This window comes from Bactrocera neohumeralis, chromosome 3 (assembly GCF_024586455.1).
Source record: "Bactrocera neohumeralis isolate Rockhampton chromosome 3, APGP_CSIRO_Bneo_wtdbg2-racon-allhic-juicebox.fasta_v2, whole genome shotgun sequence".
In the NCBI taxonomy this organism is placed as follows: domain Eukaryota; kingdom Metazoa; phylum Arthropoda; class Insecta; order Diptera; family Tephritidae; genus Bactrocera; species Bactrocera neohumeralis.
The window spans coordinates 38,710,915-38,733,732 of record NC_065920.1 but is presented as its reverse complement, the minus strand read 5'-3'; the positions used below and the strand labels follow the sequence as shown (position 1 = coordinate 38,733,732).

At 37.5% G+C, this 22,818-nt stretch overlaps 2 protein-coding genes across 5 annotated transcripts; one reads left to right on the top strand and one right to left on the bottom strand.

The window, feature by feature from the left end:
• Positions 1-3,556: 3,556 nt before the first annotated feature.
• LOC126753443 (filaggrin-2) lies at positions 3,557-12,597 on the top strand. Of its 4 annotated transcripts, none has more exons than XM_050464917.1 (7): positions 3,557-3,708; positions 9,938-9,950; positions 10,089-10,106; positions 10,280-10,354; positions 10,540-11,624; positions 11,693-12,246; positions 12,315-12,597. In XM_050464917.1, exons 1-7 carry the CDS (start codon positions 3,654-3,656, stop codon positions 12,465-12,467), a joined length of 1,953 nt encoding a protein of 650 aa, XP_050320874.1. In that variant the 5' UTR covers positions 3,557-3,653; the 3' UTR covers positions 12,468-12,597. The 4 variants fall into 4 exon arrangements, with proteins under 4 accessions (XP_050320874.1, XP_050320873.1, XP_050320876.1 ...); XM_050464916.1 differs by having other exon boundaries at positions 9,935-9,950; XM_050464919.1 differs by lacking the exon at positions 10,089-10,106.
• A 63-nt stretch (positions 12,598-12,660) lies between these two features.
• Positions 12,661-16,701, bottom strand: LOC126753461 (uncharacterized). The gene is made up of 4 exons (XM_050464959.1): positions 16,455-16,701; positions 13,573-13,836; positions 13,357-13,497; positions 12,661-13,306 (listed from the first exon to the last, which is right to left on the bottom strand). The coding sequence occupies exons 1-4, from the start codon at positions 16,543-16,545 to the stop codon at positions 12,813-12,815; spliced, it is 990 nt and encodes a 329-aa protein (XP_050320916.1). The 5' UTR covers positions 16,546-16,701; the 3' UTR covers positions 12,661-12,812.
• Positions 16,702-22,818: the final 6,117 nt, after the last annotated feature.

Genomic DNA, 22,818 nt, shown 5'->3' with positions numbered 1-22,818 from the left:
AAGAAGCTGATGCATGCTCCTTATCAGTTCTTCACCGCCGTGTTTGAATAGCTCGGCCGGTAATACATCGGCCCACGCTGCTTTGTTGTTCTTCAGTCGTGTAATTGCTATTTGAGCTTCGTCACGGTCGGGCAATGGAAGGTCTGCTCCATCGTCATCGATTGGGGAATCGGGTTCGCCTTCTCCTGGCGTTGTGCGTTCACTGCCAGTCAGAAGGCTGAATAAGTGTTCCCTCCATAATTTAAGTATGTTCTAGGCATCGGCCACTAGATCACCTTTGGGGTTTCTACAAGAGTATGCTCCGGTCTTGAAACCTTCTGTTAGCCGCCTCATCTTTTCGTAGAATTTTCGAGCATTACCCCTGTCGGCCAGCTTATCAAGTTCTTCATACTCACGCATTTCGGCCTCTTTCTTTTTCTGTCTGCAAATGCGTCTCGCTTCCCTCTTCAACTCTCAGTAGGCGTTGATACGCAGCTTGTTTTCTTTCTGCTGCAACACGGCACTACTCGTCGTACCAGCTGTTCGTTTGCATTTTCCGAAAACCAATGGTTTCGGTTGCAGCTGTACGTAAGGAGCTTGAAATTCCGTCCCACAGTTCCCTTATACCGAGTTGTTGACAAAAAAGCCGAGTAGAAAATCGTTCGGCTATGTGTTGTGATTGCAGCTTCCCGACGTCGAACCTTCCTTGTGTTTGTTGACGAGCCTTTTTTGCTGCACAGAGGCGGTTGCGAATCTTTACTGCAACAAGATAGTAGTCCGAGTCGATGTTAGGACCTTGGAGCGCACGCACATCTTAAACACTGGAGACGTGTCTTCCGTCTATCACAGCATGATCGATCTGGTTGGTGGTTTTTCGATCCGGAGACACCAAAGTGGCTTGATGAATCTTCTTATGCTGGAATCTAGTACTACAGATAACCATATTTCGGGCCCCGGCGAAGTCGATCAGCCTCAACCTATTTGATGTTTGGGTGTTTCCTCGTGGAGGCTGAATTTACCGACCGTAGTGCCAAAGATACCTTCTTTGCCCACCCTGGCGTTAAAGTCGCCAAGCACGATTTTGACATCGTGGCGGGGGCAGCGCTCATAGGTGTGCTCCAAGCGCTCATAGAAGGTATCTTTGGTCACATCGTCCTTCTCTTCCGTCGGGGCGTGAGCGCAAATCAGCGATATGTTGAAGAACATCGCTTTGATGCGGATTGTGGCTAGACGTTCATTCACCGGAGTGAATGATAGTACTCGGCGACGGAGTCTCTCTCCCACCACGAATCCAACACCAAACTTGCGCTCCTTTATATGGCCACTGTAGTATATGTCACAAGGACCTACTCGTCTCTGTCCTTGACCCGTCCATCGCATTTCTTGGACGGCGGTGACGTCAGCCTTTATTTTCACGAGGACATCAACCAGCTGGGCAGCGGCACCTTCCCAATTAAGGGTCCGGACATTCCAGGTGCATGCCCTGATATCATAGTCCTTATTTCGTTGGCCATGGTCGTCATCAAAAGGGGGTCGCTCATCCGAGGCTTGTTGTTATTTTTCATTGGGGGTGTTTTTTTAAGTGGCGGGTCCCAAACCCAGCGCTCAACCCTATGTAGGGGATGTTTCGCCTTCTCATTTTAGCTCGCCTTCGAACGGATGTTCTTAGGCTACCCAGAGGATACTTGGTCAAAGACCGGAAGTCGTGAGCTGCTTGAGCCATATGTAAAAAAATCGTTTCTGGCCACTCCCAAGTGAATGGCGATCAGAGAACTTTCCTCACTTGCGTGAACTTCTACACATGAACCCATCCTCCTTCGTGATGCCTTCAATGTAAGGAAATCGCGCTGGCAGCGCTGCATCGCCGCAGAAGAGCGTATTTTGAAAGTTTTTGAAGAATTGTAACGATTGGTTCCAGATTTTTTTTTTAAATCGACTCAGTCTTAATACTTTCCGGACAAACCCTGTATTTTGATTTGGTTCAGAAAAATGTTCATTAAAGATTTTGGGTTGTGTTATTGAACGAAAAAAATTCGTTTTTAATATAAAACTAATAATTGGTAGAATAACTGCCTTAACACTAATGTAAATATACGATACTATACATATGTACTATATTTAATTATGAAGGATGTGAATGGCAATAAATAGAATTTTCCTTGCACTTAACGTTCAGATGACTGCAAAATTAAATGTGTATACATAAACATATTAAAATAGAATCATTGTCATATTTACATAATGTATGTACATCTCTACTTAAGTACGAGTGCTATACTACATAATAATAATATTCCATAATACATATATACATATGTACAAGTATGTACAGTACACTCACAGTGACTTGAACAAATAAAAGCCAAGTGAGCTCACACTAGCGATCGTCACACTCACAAAACATAAGAAACCGTATACGTACACATGATTTAATTCATTAATTTTACACACTTTAAAGTAAAAGGCTTTTATTATTGATATTAAGATACAGGACTGAAATTAAAAAAATTAAAATTTTAAGAGAAATAATTGGAGCTCAAAGTATTGCAAGGCTAATTTCCCATCAGTGTTATGCATTGAAAAAGTCGGCTATCTTTTTCTGCTGTGTTTTTCTAACATCTTAAGAACTGCTTTTTCCCTTAAGCGGCTAAGTACATTCATATAACTTTGATCCGCCATTGCATCCGCAGCCCATTGTAATGCTTTGTTAAAAATTTCAATTGCCTCTTTTGCCGCAATTTTCTCTATTTGCTTATCGTTAAAATCCTCGTCGTTACCATATTCGTTTCCTTCAATTTCTTGAATATCTGTGGAGTTATCAACAAAAGGATCATCATTCCACTTTTCAACCATTGATTGTGAAATTTCCACCCATAAAGTTTGAAAAACAAGTATTAGCTTGTCCTTTCTCGGTGTGTCGTAGTATGCTTAGTCTTTCAATTGAACTAAATGCGTTGACATTTGAAGGGAATAGGCACACATTTTTCAATATAAGGGGATTCCACGAACTTTAAATATCAAATTTAATAGATTTCAGAGTTGTTCATATACATACATATGTATGTGGCGGAAAAAATTTGTTTCACGTTACCGAGCCTTCAGAGTTTGTTCACGATACAGAGTAGTCATGCAAGAAAAAAGTGTGTTCACGTTAAGCGGTGTTCACGTTAGACGATGTTCACGTTACTGCGAGTGCACTGTATATAGCTAATCTAGTACTCTGTAGTAGCTGAGATGAATATTTATTATCTTCGATGGAGGTTTTTTGTTCTAGGTCAAAAGGTATTCATTAATTTCAGTTTCATCGTTCAAAGTCATACTTGATTACATACTCATATTATGTAGAGTATGTAAATATATGTATGTATGTGTCTATTGTGGCCAACAATGCGATCCGCTCTATTTCCAACACAACACCATCGAGTTCCTTATCAGAACACTGTTTTGAGATCTCCTGAAAATACTCACACCAGCATACGTACATACATATATATCCGTACATACGTACATGTGTATAAAAAGCTTGAGAAGATTTCCGAGAATTAAGTTGTAAACCTTTATAACATTCACTTTTCAATTCATTAATAAAAAGTTTGCGACGTTGAGAAGACGTTGTGGTGCCCCAAAAGATTTTATAAAAAGTGAAAAGTTAATTATATTGTGTAAACACAAAGATGAAGATATTCACAGCCATTGTTTTGGCAATCTGTGTCTGCATAGTCTCTGCAGGTAAATTAACAAAATTCATATTAATTAACCCCCAAATCGTTTATTTTGATATAACAAAAAAACATATTTCGGATAGTAAGCAAGTTGCGATCGGGAGTTAACAAAAATAAAAACTGAATTAAAATTAGTATGTTATTCTAAATGAATTTAATCAGCATATGAAGAGAGGTTTATTATCCTGGCGTATAATAATAAAATGGGTTTATGGGAAAGTATTGATTGATTGATTCTTTGATGAGCCAACTTTTCCAAATAAAAATACATATATCGTCTGAGTAATTAAAGTAGATATTTTATTATACATATGTACATAAACATATAGTGTATAATATTTGGGAGAAATTGTTCATTAGACATAGCAAATTGCGAGTTTTTAGATTCTCGCAAAATTTTGCTATAAGATTAATAGTTTTGTTCACCTAATGGGTGAATATATATAGAGCTATATATACATACATACACGATCAGGATGACGAGACGAGTTAAATAACGAGTGACTATATTTTTGTCCGCCGGTGCAAACGACAACTTGAGTAAAAATTAAGGTATTAAAATGAAATTTGGTACACATGTTTCTTATCACCATAAGAAAGTTTGTATGACAATGAGCAAAATACAAGGTGCGTTCCAAAGTAAACAGGACTTAAAAAAACAGAACAAATGGTTTTTTTTTGGCAAAATCAATTTATTTTATTCAAAATAGTCTCCTTCTGCTTCAATACAGCTTTTTGCACGGTCAAAAAGCATGTCGAACGAGTGTTTTATCTCGTTGGCCGGTAAAGCCGCCAGTATGCCGGTGCAAGCCTTTTGAATGGCCTACGTCTGCATAACGCTTTGCTTTTATGGGCAATTGCATCTTTCCGAAAAGGAAGAAGTCGCACGGTGCCATATCAAGTGAATACGGGGAGTGGTTAATGGTTAAAATTTGATTTTTGGTCAAATAATCGGTCACAAGATGTCCTTCGATTGTTGGATTCTGAGCAATTTTTGGTCGTCAGTCAATTTGTGCGAAACAGACCGTGTACACACCTTTCGTAAGCCCAAATGTTCTGTCAAAATGCAATAAATCGATGTTTTGGAGATGTTCAATTCCATTTCCATGAATTTCAATGATGATTTCGGCTGATTTTTGATGAATTCACGCACAGTTTTGATGGAATTTCCAGTGATCATAGATTTTGATTGACCCACATGTTGATCGTCATTTATGTCCTCACGACCACTTTGAAAACGTTGAAACCACTCGTGCACTTCACCACTCGCCATAAACTTGTTTCATCAATTGAAACGTTTCGGTAAAAGTTTTACCAATTTTAAAACAAAATTTAATGTTGGCTCTTTTTTCGAAGCTCATTTTCGCACCGATAACACAAACATACTGACCCTTAAAACGCAATAACTTCACTTCCAATCGATGAAAGGTCATGCAATTCACTGGAAATCGGTAGAGATAGCAGATTCTAACGCACCAGTTGACATATAGATGGCGCCACCATGGGCGATCGTAATGTGTTATCTTCATAAAATGGTAGGAAACATGCCCGCGAATATACTTAAGTAATGCCCCAAGCTAACACACTTAGGCCAGACCTTTTTTTTTAGCCCAAATGCACATATCGGCTGATTTCCAATTTCAGCTGACCACTGACTATAGCTGTTTATGTTGGTAAAACTAAGTAATAAGTTAAAAAAAAATTAAGAGGATTTCATAAAGTTAATATGGTCTAGCGTTGATTATAATTGTTACCGATCTAGACCGTGGTCTAACCCCTATATCCCTGGTATAATGATTCCCGTTTCACTAGTTGATTTTTTCTTTATATACCACATATACATATTTAATGTAGCCACTTTCGTTGAGTTTATATCACATATTTCTCATTTAAGTCTACTAAGTTTATTTGAATACCAATATTTTTTGTATGAAGCAAACTATACTATTAATGAAGCTATGTACCACCTATAATTTAAGTTAATAAGATTACAAAAACGATTGTAATCCTTTCACATTTTCGTCAAATAATGATTAAGGAATTCATTTGAACAATTTTTTATTAAATATAAATTTTTGCCAACACCTAAATGTGTTTCCCCGGTTTTGATCCAAGCAATTAACGAGTGTATAAACTATTCCTCCCTTCCTTGTTCCTTTTAAAATCACGTGATTGTAATTATAGTTTACCCGAAATTTAATTATAAGTTTTCAATTATTTATTTCGTAGTTCTATTGCTTTCAACAGTTCAGTTAAAAATTATTATTCTTATAGTTGACTATTAAAGAGACATAGAACTGCACGCTATAATAATTATGTCCAAAAACGAAGCAACAGTCAGCCGTACATACATATATTTCTTTATTAAAATGCATTATACGCGTAAAATCTTCTTTCAAATTCAAAAATACATGCATATACATATGTACATACGTACGTTAGATTAGGTCCATACGTGTGCAAAGCAACTAAATATGGTATCATTTTGGTTTCGATTACTGATAACTTTTGACCTTGGCAGACAATCTCGCCAATGCATTAATGCCGGACGTACATTGGTCCGTATAGTCGAGTACATATGTACATATATACAATACTATTTTTTTTGTATTTTAGGTAAGCATACATACATAGATTATTATATAATTAGTTAGCTTGTTTAATCTATTTCTGAGCGACGCTACATAAAAGATAGAGAGAAATTATACTACCTTAAATGCGCTAGTTGAGATTTTTTTGTTTACATAACATACATATGTACATATATCATTATAAAATATCAATTTTAAAGCAATGTTTCAATCATATGGTAAGGGTCTTAAAACACCTAACCCCATATCCTCAACATATGAATGTCCTAAAGGGGCTGAAAAGTCCTTGGCAAGGAAATGAATAACGTTTTCTAAATTAAACAAGAAAAAACGTTAACTTTGGCTGCACCGAAACTAATATACCCTTCACAGGTGCATTTCTTTTAGCAATTATGTGTTCAGTTTGTATGGAAGCTACATATATGGTATAGCAATCCGATCTGAACAATTTTTTCGGAGATTATATTATTACCTTAAGCAATAATCCAAGTAAAATTTCGTGAAGATACCACATCAAATGCGAAAGTTTTCCATATTAGCCCTTGATTCCGATCGTTCGGTTTGTATGGCAGCTATATGCTATAGTAATCCGATCTGAACAATTTCTTCGGAAATTACATTGTTGCCTTAGAAAATAATCTATAACAAATTTCATGAATATATCTTATCAAGTGCAAAAGTTTTCCATACCAGCACTAGATTCCGATCGTTCAGTTTGTATGGCAGCTATATGTTATAGTGATCCGACATCGGCAGTTCCGACAAATGAGCAGCTTCTTGAAGAGAAAATGACGTTTGCAAAATTTTAAAAACAATATCTTAAAAACTGAGAAACTAGTTCGTATATATACAGACAGACGGACGGACGGACAGACGGACAGATGAACATGGCTAAATCGACTCAGCTCAACATACTGATCATTTATATATGTATATATTTTAAGTGTCTCCGACGCTTCCTTCTGGGTGTTACAAACTTCGTGACAAACTTAATATACATACCCTGTTCAGGGTATAGAAATTGCTTTTTTGTTCGATATAATCCATAGTTATAGCAATGCCTTTGTTGTGAGGGTATTTCATCTAAACCAAATAAGGAATTTGAGTGAAATATTTGTCCTGTGGGTCGCTATTTGACTCTTGAAGAGAAAGAAATAAAATATAAAATGTTAATTAAGATTTTTTTTCTTATCAGGAAACAATCTTTTATAAAAACACGAGATTCCTTTTAGTTCATTGTAAATTAAAATAGCAAAGACGGCTTAACTTCGAAACTAATAACTTGAAAACGATTAGATGACATATCATGACAGTTTAACAGTTTAACACTTCTTAACACTACTCGTAGAATAGACATTTAGTGCTTGCTGTTGAATCTTTCGGTCAACCCAAAGACTTTTAAGACCATATTCATACAAACAGTTTATAGTTAGATTTGATACACATATAATCCTTGGACTATTTTATAGTTTAGTTAACATTTTTCGATTTTTATAAAACCATAAACTCATTAAACAGGTTTAGAAATCATTCGCAAATATCGTCTGCAATACTTTAAGATCTACCGAAAGTCTTTGTCATTGTGCCCTCTACCGATCCATCTTCAATTAAGATGGGTTATCGCTTCAGACCTTAGCTTGTACAAAACTGTAGAATTTTTGAGTCAACACAATTAATATTATTTCGTAGTTCTTCTTCTTCTTTACTGGCGTGGATACCGCTTACGCGGTTATAGCCGAGTTAACAACAGCGCGCTGCTTTTCGCAAGGTTGGCGCTAATTGGAGATTCCAAGCGAATCCAGGTCTTTCTCCACTTGGTCCTTACAACGGAGTCGAGACCTTCCTCTTCCCCTGCTTCCCCCGGCGGGTACTGCGTCGAATATTTTCAGAGCTGTGGAGTGTTTTCGTCCATTTGGACTATATGACCTATCCAGCGTAGCCGCTGTCTTTTAATTCGCTGAACTATGACAATGTCGTCGTATATGTATCTCATTCAGCTCATCGTTCCATCGAATGAGATATTCGCCGTCGCCAACGCGCAAAGGACCATACATCTTTCGCAGAACTTTTCTCTCCAAAACTCGCATCGTCCTTGCCTCTACACCATAGCAGGACAGGAATAATGAGTAACTTATAGAGTTTTGTTTTTGATCGTCGAGAGAAGACCTTACTTCTCAACTGCCTACTTAGTCCGAAGTAGCACCTGTTGGCAAGAGAGGAGCAGAATACGTTGGATTTCGAGGCTGACGTTGTTGTTGGGGTTGATGTTGGTTCCTAAATAGACGAAATTATCAACATCTTCGTAGTTATGACTGTCAACAGTGACGTGGGTGCCTGGTCGAGAGTGCGACGACTGTTAGTTTGATGACAGGAGATATTTCGTCTTGCCCTAGTTCACCACCAGACCAATTTGCTTCGCTGCCTTATCCATTCTGGAGAAAGCGGAACTAACGGCGCGGTTGTTAAGGCCAATGATGTCAATATCATTAGCATACGCCAGCAGCTGTACACTCTTATAGAAAATTTTACCTTCTCGGTTTAGTTCTGCAGTTCGAACTACTTTCTCCTTGGGCTTGGACAGAGCACACTTAAATTCCAATCGTTGGACATGCTTTCATCCGACCATATTTTACAAAGAAGCTGATGCATGCTCCTTGTCAGTTCTTCGCCGCCGTGTTTGAATAGCTCGGTCGGCAATCCATCGGCCCCCGCCTCTTTTTTGTCCTACAGACGGGTGATTGCTATTCGAACTTCTTCATGGTCGCGCATTGGAAGCCCCATCGTCATCGATTGTGGAATCGGATCGCCTTCTCCTGGCGTTATGCATTCACTGCCATTCAGCAGGCTGGAGAAGTCTTCCCTCCCTTAATTTTAGTATGCTCAGGGCATCGGTTACTAGGTCATCTCCTTGGGTTCTACAAGAGTATGCTCCGGACTTGAAACCTTCTGTTAGGCGCCGCATTTTTTCGTAGAATTTCCGAGCATTACCCCTGTCGGCCAGCTTGTCAAGCTCTTCATACTCACGCATTTCAGCCTCTTTCTTTTTCTGTCTACAAATGCGTAGTTACCTTTTAGAATTTATAGTTGTTGACATATTGGTACTTAAGAATAAATAAGAAAAATTCTTAACAAAGTGGGCGTGGCCCCGCCCTCTAATAAGTTTAATGTACATACATATCTTCTAAACCATTAAAGCCATAATAACCAATTACGTTGGAAGCATAACTTTTAGAGACCTACTCACCCTGTGAAAATGGATAAAATCAGATTATAACCCCGACCTCTCCCCATACAAATGTTTCGTTAAGAACTACTAAAACTTCGACAAATTAATAACTGAATGCGCCAAAGGCATTAAATTTTACTGGCAGGATGATACAAGATGAGAAATCAAGCACTAATGATTATATTCGGATAAATTTTGCACAAAGAGTGGGTAAAAACTTGCCTTGATCCCATATAACTAACAAACTTTATGCACCTGAAGGTGCTATCCCGGCTTTGATCCTGACAACTTGCAAAAAAAACCGAACATTTCAGTTTATATACGAACTTAGCCATCCTTGCTTGTTTATAATTGTATAAGAATATTGAATTGTGAAGCAATTAAATTTATTACAACAATATTTCTTTTTTTTTTAGAAGAGCTCGAGAACAGGTAAGATTATACTCATATGGTATTCTCATACTCATGCAAATGTTTTACTTTTTATATCTAAATAGTATTTTAACTTTTTTCACCTTAAAACAAATTTGATAACATGTATTTACTTGAATCTCTTTATTCCTCTTCAAGGCGTGATTTTCACAAACTGTAAGTACCTAAACAATAAAGGAATAATTTAGTCACGATAATCTACATATATTCCTAATTGGCTTGGTACAAAATTTTCTAAAACAAAATATCGGTTTCGTTAAATTATAAAATAATGTTGAATAAAATCTAATCAAACATGTTTATTAAAATACTTGCCTTATCGCCTTTAGACACTACAGTCAACACCAACAAACTGTTCAAGAGGCTAAACAAAAGTTGGGTGACGCAGCTACCGGATTCGATGGGTAAGTTTATACTTAATAAACTCGATACCTAAAAGCTTTCGAAAACTGTTTTCTAGCGAGTAAATCGGTTTACAATATTTTATTATTAGTCTACTGAAGTTTACAATCGTAATGAGACTTCTAAAGTTTAAAAATATATTCAGTTTTTAATATTTATATATATGTACATTAATATTCTATTGTAGTCAACATCATGCTTCCTTTGAAGAGGTCAGCTCTTATGGTGGTGTGGGCACTGTCGGACTTTCTAGTGGTAACAGCGGCTATGGCAGCAGTGGTTATGGTAGCAGCAGCTACGGTAGCGGTGGTTATTCTGGTCTTCAAAGCTCAGCTGGTCTTTCAGCTCTTTCGGCTGCTGAATTGGCAAGTGCTTCATCTTTCGGTGCATCCAGTAACAGCGCTGCCTCGTTCGGTGCAAGTCAATCAGCGAGCTTTGGTAGCTCTTCATCATTCGGCGCTAACTCAAACTTTGCCAGCGGAGCCAGCAACGGAGCTTCTGTTGTGATACCGGTCTCAGGTGGTGCATCAACCAGTTTTTCAGAACAAACCGAAAATGTTCATCAGCAAGTCATACCGGAAGTCGTCGCTTCGGGAAGTGGCTCCAGTGGTCATGAAAGTTATATCCACCATGAAGAACGCCGAACTGAAAGTCAACCTGTCGTTACTTATACCGCACCTGTTGGTGGCTCTGAAAACTATGTTCACCACGAGGAACGTCGTGTACAGTCACAAACTGCAACACCAATAGTTACATATGCACCATCGGGTGGCCACGAAAGCTATGTACACCATGAGGAACGTCGTACACAAAGCCAACCTGTTATCCAATACACTGCACCAAGTGGGGGCTCTGAAAACTACTATCGCCATGAAGAACGTCGCGTTGCTGCCCAGCCTGTTATTCAGTACACTGTGCCTAGCGGTGGTGCTGAAAACTATGTTCACCACGAAGAAAGACGCGTGCAAAGCCAAGCCGTGCCTGTAATTCAATACACCGCACCATCTGGTGGCTCCGAAAAATACGTAACCATTAAAGAAGAGCGCATTCAACAAGCTGCACCCGTTCAAATTATTGCTCCTTCAGGTCATGAGTCTTATGTTAAGTATCGTAAAGTAACCACTTCAGCCCAACCACAAGTTGTTGTACCATCAGTTGGTGGCTCCCACTCATCGTACGTTCAACACTCTGCTGCTTCAAATACAGCTTCGCAATTAAGCAATCTGTTAAGTGGTGCATTGACTACAGGCCAAACAGCTTTCGGTAGCCTTGGTATGGTTCAAAAATATTATTATTTATCCTAAAAACTGAAGCTTTAATCAACTCATATCATATTTTAGGTTCAAGTGCTCTTACAGCTGCCAATTCTGGCTATGGATCCCAAAGTCATTTTGGAGCCCAAAGCGGTTTTGGTGCTCAAAGTGGATATAGCGCTCATCATGGATTTGGTGCTCAAAGCCAATTTGGAGCGCAACATGGTGCAAGTAGTGGATTCGGTGCGGCCAGCAATGCTGCGCTTACACAGGGTGCTGGTTTCGGCAGTGGCTTTGGCGCACAGTCCAAATTTGGGTCACAATTTGGTGCTGAATCTAGCTTTAACTCTAAATTCGGTTCAAGTTTTGGTGCAGATTCTTCATTCGGAGCAAGTTCAGGTCTGTCTGCTGGTGCAGGTTCTTCAGGCTTGCATCATTACATTGCCGAATCCGAGCGTTTGGCTAAAGCGCAAGCCCAAGATATAGGCTACGGTGGCGTACGCTCTGGCGGTAGTCAATTGGCTGACTTGTCAACAGGTTATGGTAGCAATGCCGGTCTTTCAGGCGGTTATGGCGGTTCTGCTGGCGGTTTTAAAACTAAATCTTGGGAAAAGGCTTCAAAATGGTCTTCACAATCAGAGGTAAGAATTTTCTTACTTCTGAGACGAGCTTTCAATCATATTTTATTTATTTTTTTTGCTTCTAACAGTTTGGTCCCGACGGACAAGTAAAAAATTTTAAAGAACTCTCGACTGGTGAAAGCGAAAACTACGACATCAACGGCAAGCGCGTAGGCTACAAGGCAGCCACGACAACATTGGATGATAACGGCAAAGTCAGCAGCTACAGCCTTCATACATAAGCATCACTCCTGCTGTACAGTTTAAATACTTTTATGTGTTCTTTTACGCTAAGCTAATCCGCGTTTTTTTAATTCAATGTAAACATATAAAATACACTTTCGAAAATAAACGAAAATCTGTAAGATAAAATTATACATATACTTATTCAGTGGCGGATCCAGAGTAGAATTTTGGGAGGACTTTGTAATTTTGTACTTGCAACTCAAAGTCCCTTTCTTCGCGGAGTGTCACTTATGATGGAAATAATGTAAAACTTTCAACTTTTTTTTCGGGTGACTCTGCGCAGTTCCCACCCCGTGGATCCGCCCCTGGCTTATCATTTACGCTTTTCGAACCTTATGCAATTAATTGCCTGAAAAGGGTTTCGCTAATTTCGCATCTACAACGTTAAGGACTGTATTTGTAGGTTGTGGAGCTTCTTTCATTTCATGCGTGTTCTCTCGACGCCTTCGATTATCTACAGCAGAGGTCATGCAGTAGCAAGGTTTCCAACTAGGCGTCCTATGACCAGCCACTGTATTGGGTCTATATTGCTCGCTGTAACTACGTTCAGTTGTCCATATGCTGGAAGAGGGCACATAACTATTCCAGCCATCTCCTCGCCTGTATCCCGTACCACTACCGCCTCCACGTCCATCTCCTGTAGCTACGTAAACGGGCACATTATTTGGATAGTATTGTGGGTAGTAGTAAGCTGGGCCTGTCGCATGACTTCCGCCTTCGTAACTACGTCGCTCCGAAGAGAAATTAGGATTCCATTGGTTTTTGGGATCGTACGGCTTTCGCGTCTTTTGCGTAGGACGACTCCGTCCTTTAAAAATGGGCACACTGGCATCCTCTAGAGAAATAATTTTATTAATGTTAAAAACAAATTGTATTGAAAATCACCTTTATCGCCATCTTGCGTTGCACTTGTTGCATTGCCGTCACTATCACCATCCGTCGATATTTCAAATGTTATATCCGTATGTATGCCGACACGCTTCTTGTGCTTTCCTACATCAGTTATCTCCACACTCTCTGTGTTCTCTAATTGGCATTTTTTTAGCAAAAAACTTTAAACGATTTTTCTAAATTGTTAAGATATAGTATAAAATAGTTTACCTTTCGATTTTCGTGTGTCTCCTGTATCGACAGTCACTCGCACACCATGAATTTTTGGGCCGGATTTACCATTTCCACTGGAACCGCCATTGTTGGTATTGGTGACTACATCAATTTCCCTTCCGCCCTGTTCTTTCCCACTTCTATTTTGATTGTCATCCACTCTGCCGCCTTGTCCCGTGCCAGGCACTACTGGCACATCTGAGCTGTTTTTATTACCCGCTTCGTCAAAATCCAATTTCGGAGAAACCTTATTCGCTTGTGCTAAGAACAAAGTGAAAACAGAATACCAAATTAGTTAATTTGCAAAGTCGGGCAAGTTGTCATCATATGCATGTAAGCGAAAAATAAAAATTCAATGTTTTTGCTCATTCAAAACAGTTGATTCAGAAATCTCACATATCATGAAAAAAATGCTTGTAATTGAAATAAGTAAGGATGGCCTAAGATAGGTTGTAACCGAACATTTTATACTCTTGCAACTTGACAGAATTAAGGCCAGCTAAATACCTTCTAAAGCAACAATGTAATCTCCGAAGAAATTGTTCAGATCGGATTACTATAGCATATAGCTGCCATACAAACTGAGCGATCGGAAACAAGTTCTTGTATGGACAACTTTCACATTTGACAAGATATATTCACGAAATTTGGTATATGTTTTTTTCTAAAGCAATAATATAATCTCCAAAAATTGTTCAGATCGGATTACTGTAGCATATAGCTTCCATACAAACTGAACACATAGTTACTAACATAAATGCACCTGTGAAGGGTATTTAGCTTCGGTGCAACCGAAGTTAACGTTGTTCCTTCTTCTTCCTGTTAACGGGGACACTCTTTTTTTTTGTTTGGTTCTTGATTTATAATATATTATATTATATTATACCGGAATGTGAAAGAATCAGATGGAATTTAAAATGTGTTATATGAGGAGTAAGCGTGGTTGAAGTCGGTTATGCACTGCGGCATAGAAATATCATAACATCGATCAAAAGTTAATTATAGGTACCGGGATCTAAATATTCGGTACCTAGGAGCTTGAACAGCTTTATTTGGACTTAAACAATTTTTGATCATAAGATGGCACACAATAAAGACATTATCCATGCAAAGTTTTGTATGATTTGTGTACTGGGAAGTGAAAGAATCAAGTGGAATTTATAATTGTGCTATAAGGGTAGTAGGCGTAGTTGTTGTTCGATTTCGTCCATTTTCACAAGGTGACATAAAAATGTCAGAAGAATGTCATGTAGTAAATTTTGTCGAAATTGGTTAGGTCGGGTCCCGAGATATGGAATTTCACAAAAAAGTGAGCGGTGCCACGCCCATCGTCCAATTTTCACACCAGCTCCCATAAAGCTCTCTCATACCATCTCGGTGGTTTTTAACTATACCGTAATATGGGGAGTGAGCGGGGTTATCTTCCAATTTCATTCATTTTCACACTATCGGTAGAAGTTCTTATAAGATTTGTATTCAGCAAATTTGGTTATTGAGGCAGTATTCCGATTACACCCATCAACGAATTCTTATTTTTTGTGTATTAAGGATCCTACATACAAAGTTTCATCGAGATATCTCAATTTTTACTCGAGTTACAGCTTGCACGGACGGATGGACGAACGAACGAACAGACGGACAGACAGACAGCCAACCGGATTTCAATTTTTCTCGTCATCCTGATCGTTTATATATAACCTTATAACCTTTTGTTTTAAAATTGGTAAAGTTTTTACCGAAACGATTTAATTGATGAAACAAGTTTATGGCGAGTGGTGAAGTGCACGAGTGGTTTCAACGTTTTCAAAGTGGTCGTGAGGACATAAATGACGATCATGTGGGCCAATCAAAATTCGTGATCACTGGAAATTCCATCGAAACTGTGCGTGAATTCATCAAAAATCATCATTGAAATTTATGGAAATGGAATTGAACATCTTCAAAACATCGATTTATTGCATTTTGACCGAACATTTCGGCTTACGAAAGGTGTGTACACGGTTTGTTCCGCATAAATTCCAACATTCGAAGGACGCTTGTGACCGATTATTTGACCAAAAATCACATTTTAACCATTAACCACTCCCCGTATTCACCTGATATGGCACCGTGCGACTTCTTCCTTTTACGAAAAATACATTAGTCCATGAAAGGAAAGCGTTATGCAGACGTAGAGGCCATTCAAAAGGCTTGCGCCGGCATACTGGCGGCCATACCGACCAACGAGCTAAAACACTCGTTGGACATGCTTTGGATCGTGCAAAAAGCTGTATTGAAGCAGAAGGAGACTATTTTGAATAAAATAAATTGATTTTTCCAAAAAACTGTTTGTTCTGTTTTTTTTAAGTCATGTTAACTTTGGAATGCAACTCGTATCTATCTCGCTTACTTTTAGGTGATACGCACAACCGTTAAGTGAATAAAAATTATAATATTTTGTAGCAACTGGTTGGAAAAGTATAAAAAATAGCGACATAGTTGCAGTATTAAGAAAAAGAACAACATAGTATTTGATCAGTGCGTAACAGCTCAGAAATATTCTAGAAGCATTGCACAGAGCAATCCAAGATTTAAATGACAGCAATTAATAACTATTGTCCGATAATTTCCGACAGATTCCTAATTAAAAATGGGCATATGTTGCTAGCAAAGTGATATCAAACTGATATCAGTAATATCTCCGTATTGATCCGATAGACGAAAAACTTGTTTCTTCGAATTTACAGTAAATATCAGTAATATATTCCTTCTATGACAGATCCTCCTATTGTGTTTCACGTTTCTTTGTTTTTTTGTTTTTTTTTTAAATACTAACTTCATTTCTTATTATGTTATTAATCACATTTATCTTTTACAAGAATAACGACTTAATAGCACACCTTCGACATTTCGCGGCAACAACGCGACAAAAATCAATATTAATAAGAAAGAGATCGATGTTGCCCCCGATGCCGAAAGTTGCACTTTCATTGTACGAGATTTATCCAATCACAAGACAATTTACTGGTATTTTACACGAAAGCTTTGTTTCGTCTAGAACAACGCTAAAAAGCTGGGTTTGTGCAACACGATTACTTGCCGTTCACTCTTAAAGTTGGCTAACAACTAACGCAACTGATTATTCAAGTGGTTCGCAGAACCATTTGTTGTTCGTCAGAAAATAAACAAAATCTCCAAACGATACGTACAATAGATTTGTGCATATATGTATACTTAACTATGTATGTACTTTTGAAGTATTTGGATTTAATAAAAGGAAACGTACCTACAAAAAAGTGAGTAACACCATACAAATCAGTAAGAAACAATTTAGAATTGTAGAAGCAAAAAATCACAAAATTTTTAAATATCCGCTCTAAGCTCTGAGCTTCTAAGTTTTCGTGTTTGAAATTACCCGTAGTTAATTCTCTTATTAAACTGCCGCATCTTTATTCGCGCGCACAACCAACACCTCTACCGCCCACCGCCTAGCTATGGGCGCTTTCAACAGAACTATCGGTCAGCTTCACGTCGCTTGTAGTTAAGTAGATGTGCGTGCGAAGATACGTCGAATTCAAGCGGTAGTTGATAAAATCTTTAAGTTACCGTGCGCACCACTGGCGGTCCATCTACTAACAGCAAAGTGGTAGTGGCAACAAAAATGTATGTATTTTATTTTTGAATTGTTGTAACGACTGATATTGAGACTTCGATGTATGATGTTAACGTGTGTTCAACTAATGAGGTTGGTGTTGATGTGATGGCATCTCTGAATAAAGTATATTCCCGCGAAATTCAATAGTGAAATAGAGACGCGCTTGCATACTCGTAATAATACATTTATTAGTTCGTCGAAACTAACTAATGTTCGTTTTGTTGCGAAAATGTCAATAGTATAAGTTACTAAGTGGTCTGTATATGGTGAGTAAGTTGAGAAATTGTTTCGAAGCGCAAAACATCCTGGGCATGCATCAAAATACCCTCTTGCATCGACCAAGCTGTTTTAACCTCAGACAGTCTTAACAGTTATCTTCCGTTCAGATATTTAGTTTCCCTACATGGGTGAAATTCTTACATCTGAAGACGTTTGTAATCGCACAACTGTTATAACTAAACATAGTTAAAAGCAACGCTTACTTCGATTGCACCGAAGCTTCGCAAATACAAAAGATTCCTTACAAGAACTTGATTTTTATCGGACAGTTTGCGTGGCAGGTATATGCTATAGTGTCTCGACCTGAACAATTTCTTCTGGTACCATTGCCTTAGACAATTATCCATGCCAAATTTCTCTAAATTGTCTTATCAAATTAAAAAGTTTTCCTACAAGTACTTGATTTCGATTGATCAGTTTATATGGCAGCTTTTATGATATAGTGGTTCCATATCGACGTTTTCTTTTGCGTGTTACGAACTTCGCGGAAAATTTAATGACCCCAGCTTAGGGAATAATTCTTCTGAAGAGAATGCAATTATGAGCAGAATCTCTACTACATGCGGACGAACTTTTGTCAATCCGATCCCATTAGTATAACTCACCTTACGTGTACCTTAGAGTAAAGTTCTACTTATGAAACATTCAAATAGTAAACTTGAAAAATATTGACCAGAATTTACAGAGTAATTACATTTAATCATTTATGAAATCTCGTTTACTGTCAAACACATAACAATTACAATTATACATTCATATGTACATATGTTTAAACACCCTACTACGAGTACTTACAGTCCGCAGAAGTTGGATTAGTTGAGTGCGCAAATGCTATTCTGTGGATGATTGGTTTGAATCCCAGCTTAAATTTCGAATAAATCGTGGAGTGATCATGTTTATAAACAAAGAATTATCGGAATGACTAAAATTTGTTTAAATATACGTTCGCAGTATAATGTAATGTTCTATTTTGAAATATATTGAACAATCAGAAATTGAGGTGGTAATTTTATTTGTGTTTATGCAAGTGAAATGGTAAGATTTGGATTCCTCAGAGAAAGAATATTTTGCTTCCAGCTCTGTGCTAAATATTTAAAAAATATGGGCATTATCAGTAAATACAAAAACATTTGAACTTTTCTGAATGAATGAATGAATTCCACCATATGTAGAAAGATGTAAGACGTTATCCGCAAACGTTTTTTGAATATATAATACAGTTAAACTTCCCTAACTCGAATCACTATAATCCACAAAAAAATTCGAGACAGCGAGAGAGACTTTGAGTTATGGAGAACTTCGGATTATAGTTCGAATGCAACTTCAACTGTATATGAGTTATTTCAACACTATATGGATGGGCGCCGAAAAAAAACCGTTTTCTCGCACTGATTAGCTTGACGTTCGGCATCGGCCAGCCTCTATTCTGCGTTGGCTGTGCGATTTCGCGTGAAAATGTATGCACACAATTTTGACGCTTCTTTCTCCTATTCGTTAGCTTTGCGCTCGGCTCGGCTTTGAAGGCACCCTTAGGAGATTTGTGTCGGACTAAGATTTTATGCTTTGTAAGAAGAAGAAACGCGACAAAAATTAAAACATTTTGTTTCTTCTGAACTTTTAAGAACATAAAGTGGATTACGGATGATAATGGCGAGGCGCGGCTTTCATGATTTTGTAAATTTGTGTCAGGCACTTCGCCCCCGTTACTGCTAATCATTAACATAGCTTTGGTCAGCTCTAAATGCATAGAAAGTCGTGATGGACACACATCGTAACCAAGATATTTTTGGAATCATTTAAAAAAAAATAAAGATTAATAAAAAGTACAAAGAAGCGCAAACTTACTAAGGATTGGAAACAGTCATTCACTAAGGGCTGTAAATTTTCATGATCATAGTTTCGGAGAAGCGAAGTTCAAGCGAAATGATTAAGCGGAACAGGAATAATGACCATCTCACTCGATAATTGGAAACGAGTATTGATAGCTACATACTTATATTTACTTTTGTTATGAAATTGGGAAACTTTCAATGGATAAGGGTGTTGTCTTCAAAAGCGTCTCTCAAGAGTCTTTGTTGTTATTATCAATACTAATTGCTTTTCTTACAAGATTTAATCCATCCCTACGCAATTTTTGGATGTACAAAAAGCGTTATTTTAATTGCTCAAGTTTGATATTCGAAATTCGTATTGGAAATCTGCTACATACATACATATGTATAAAACAAGCTAGGTTTAATTTTTTGTGTGGTTAGGCAGTTCATATAAAAAAAGAAAGCAGCAGTATCTTCAGAGATTGTATTACTGTTAAAGAGGAGGATTCAATAATTGATGTGTAGCCCTCATGGATAGCGAAAAATATCTTTAAATCTATTGGAAACTGTAATTTTGCGACCGTCATCGTGCACTTTGGTCAACGCTAATTCCGTAAAATGAGGTCAAATATCAGTAATGCAATTCCTCTTCTTAACAATCAGGGACTTTAATCTGATGGAGATCATAATATTATTTTGTCTGGTTCTTTAGCGACAATTATTTTTTCTACACAATATTGTTAAGAATAAAATATAAATTGACACTAAATCAACACTTGACAAGCAAATATGTAATTTAAAAGAATTTAATTTGTTTTTAAAAATTTCTAATTTTTATGTTCATTTACTGACGAAAACCAGTTTGCCAAAATTAACGAAATAATAATTCTTTGTTTTTTTCCGCAATTAAAATTTTAATGAGTGACATTGTTTGGCTTGTTTCTAACAACACACACATTACATATACATACATACATATGTACGTTCATACATATATGTACATATATTATTTAATACGCAAAATAAAGTCAGTTAAGCGGCATCTTTACAATAATTGGATTTTGCATAAGCACAATTGAAATTAAGTAAAAAATCTACAAAGTAAAAACAAGGGAAACTACCAAGAACAATAACACAACAAAAAATATTGTTGATCTTATCGGACCGCAGCGAACATAAGCTGACATTGACATCACGTAGGCGTCGTCGCCTCAACCGGTGCCTGGAGCGTTTGAGGCAGCGTGAAGTTTTTCATTTCCCTATCGTACATCCCCAGCTAGCGAGGTGATGAATATGCCCTGTCAGCGCAGCTAGTTTCAACTTCTGCCGCATTGAGCCGCCGTATTATCAGCCTATTCCAATAAGTGGCTCCCATTTGCTTATTTTTCATTAGACACACATATGTACATTAGGGTGATTCAAAAAAATTTTTTTTTTTTTTTCAATTGGTACTCGCAAAAATAGGTTCCTAGACACCTCTAAGAAAGCCTCTCCAAATATGAGTTTTTAATTGTAACGGGAAGGTCCCCCGCCTAACGGTTTTCTATTTTTTCTTATTATCTGATAGAAAAATTTATATCTCGCTTTCAACTACTTGAAAAAGTATCTTGTTAATTAGGTTTTGTAGGAAATTGAATGCTCTAAAATATGGTCTCTTATGATTTTTTCGTAAACCCAATCGTTTAAAAGATATTAACGGTTGAAATTTGACTATTTTTGGAAAAATTTTTTATTTCTTATGAATTTTGTAACTCAATGAAAATAAATTATTTGCAATTTTGCGTAAACGAGGTTCTAGAAATCGTGACCAACCAATGAACTTGAAAAATAATGCACTGCCGTACACGACAGAGCTGTAATACTTGATATTGAAGTACATTGGCACATAACATTTAATTATAAATTCAACCAGAATTCTTAAATTTGCATCTGGATTTTCCGTTGTCACATATAATCGCAATAATCTAGCCGCCTTGATGAGCCACCGAGAATGTACAATTTTCCCTGGTTTGATGTTAGCCAGATCCACCGGAACCACGCTGCTAGAAATTGCTTGGGTCATGTCGTATAAGTACTTTTTTTTCTGGAGCGGGGGGCATATTTTGCAACTCAATTTTCTGGAAGCCGTCCACCACCTAAAAATATATAATAATAAAATAATTAAAAATGGTTGACAATTATAATAAATGAGTGATAGCAATAACTTACCGGGAGAGTTTCACAAGTTTCGATTTGACGGCTCAGTTTTCCGGTTGCCGATCTTGGTCCAGTGCTGGTTGATTTATCCAAAGCTTCAAACAAATGCCGAAACGGAAGTTCGTTGAAGTGTAGAAGGCAAACAAACCAATGCAATGGTCTTTTTAACAGCAATTCGAATCGTCGTATAATTCCACCGTGTGGGCCAGTGTTTGTTGGCTCACCGTTAGTGCATATTCCAACTAATGTATCCAGTGATATATTTTTATCGTTGAAAAAACCATTTAATTTGGTTGTTTTGTATTCAGCGGTTTCATGTTCCAGTCTTACGTAGCCAATCAATTCAGAATTGGGTTCTCTCAAAATAACAAGATGAGGTTCCTTTACCATCCTAGTATGATACTTCTCATCAATTTTATCTATCGTTAAAGTATTATCTTTTCTGCCATCGAATGAAAACGCTAACAAATTGGTATCATCTAACCGTTTGCGAACCACTTCTTGTCTGGATTTCTCTTTTTCTCTGCGAACTTTCGATTTATCCATGATGAGAGGTTTCCCATGCTTATCTTTAATTTTAAAATCTTGCAAAAGAGCGGTTCCCAATGCTGATGCTACTCTGTCAGGCACACCAAATCTGTCACATACCAAGGCAAAGTTAAAACAATCGTATCTCTCTGTGTATTGTGAACTTGTGCTTCTATCCATATCTTCTTGAACCGGTGGCGGTGCGTATGTTGAATCATCGGGATCTTGGTATGTTGGCATTGATGACATAGACGTTGCTCCTTGCTTTTCAGTTTCCATCATAAATGCATTCATTGTTAGTCTTCTCTGATTATGTTGATCGTGCATGAACTCTTTGAGGCGTTCGGAAACCTAGCCGCATGTACATGGAGCTGTCTTCAAATCGCATTTACATGTTCCAATGTAAAAAATTGTTTCCAGAGATTTTACATACTCTGTAAATTGTTGGGCGTTGTTTCTTCTCTTGATTTGCTCTTGATACTTGTCAAGCAATTTATTCAATTTATTACATACACTTTTTTTCAGCATTATTTCCATACCAAGTTTTTCCCAAATTCCAATCAACTTATCTTGTACTTGAATAGTGAATGATTTATGGGAAAACTTTTTTGTTCTGTTTTAGCACGTTCGCTTAAGTAAAAATAATATCTCAAGATATCCAGATGGGTTGGTAAATTAATATCAGTCAAATCAGTAGACACACCAAGAACAGTAACATCATGCTTGGGTATATGACTCATTGGGTTTTCGATAGTTGTTGATGTAGTTGCTTCATCTTGCGGTGTAGAGGAC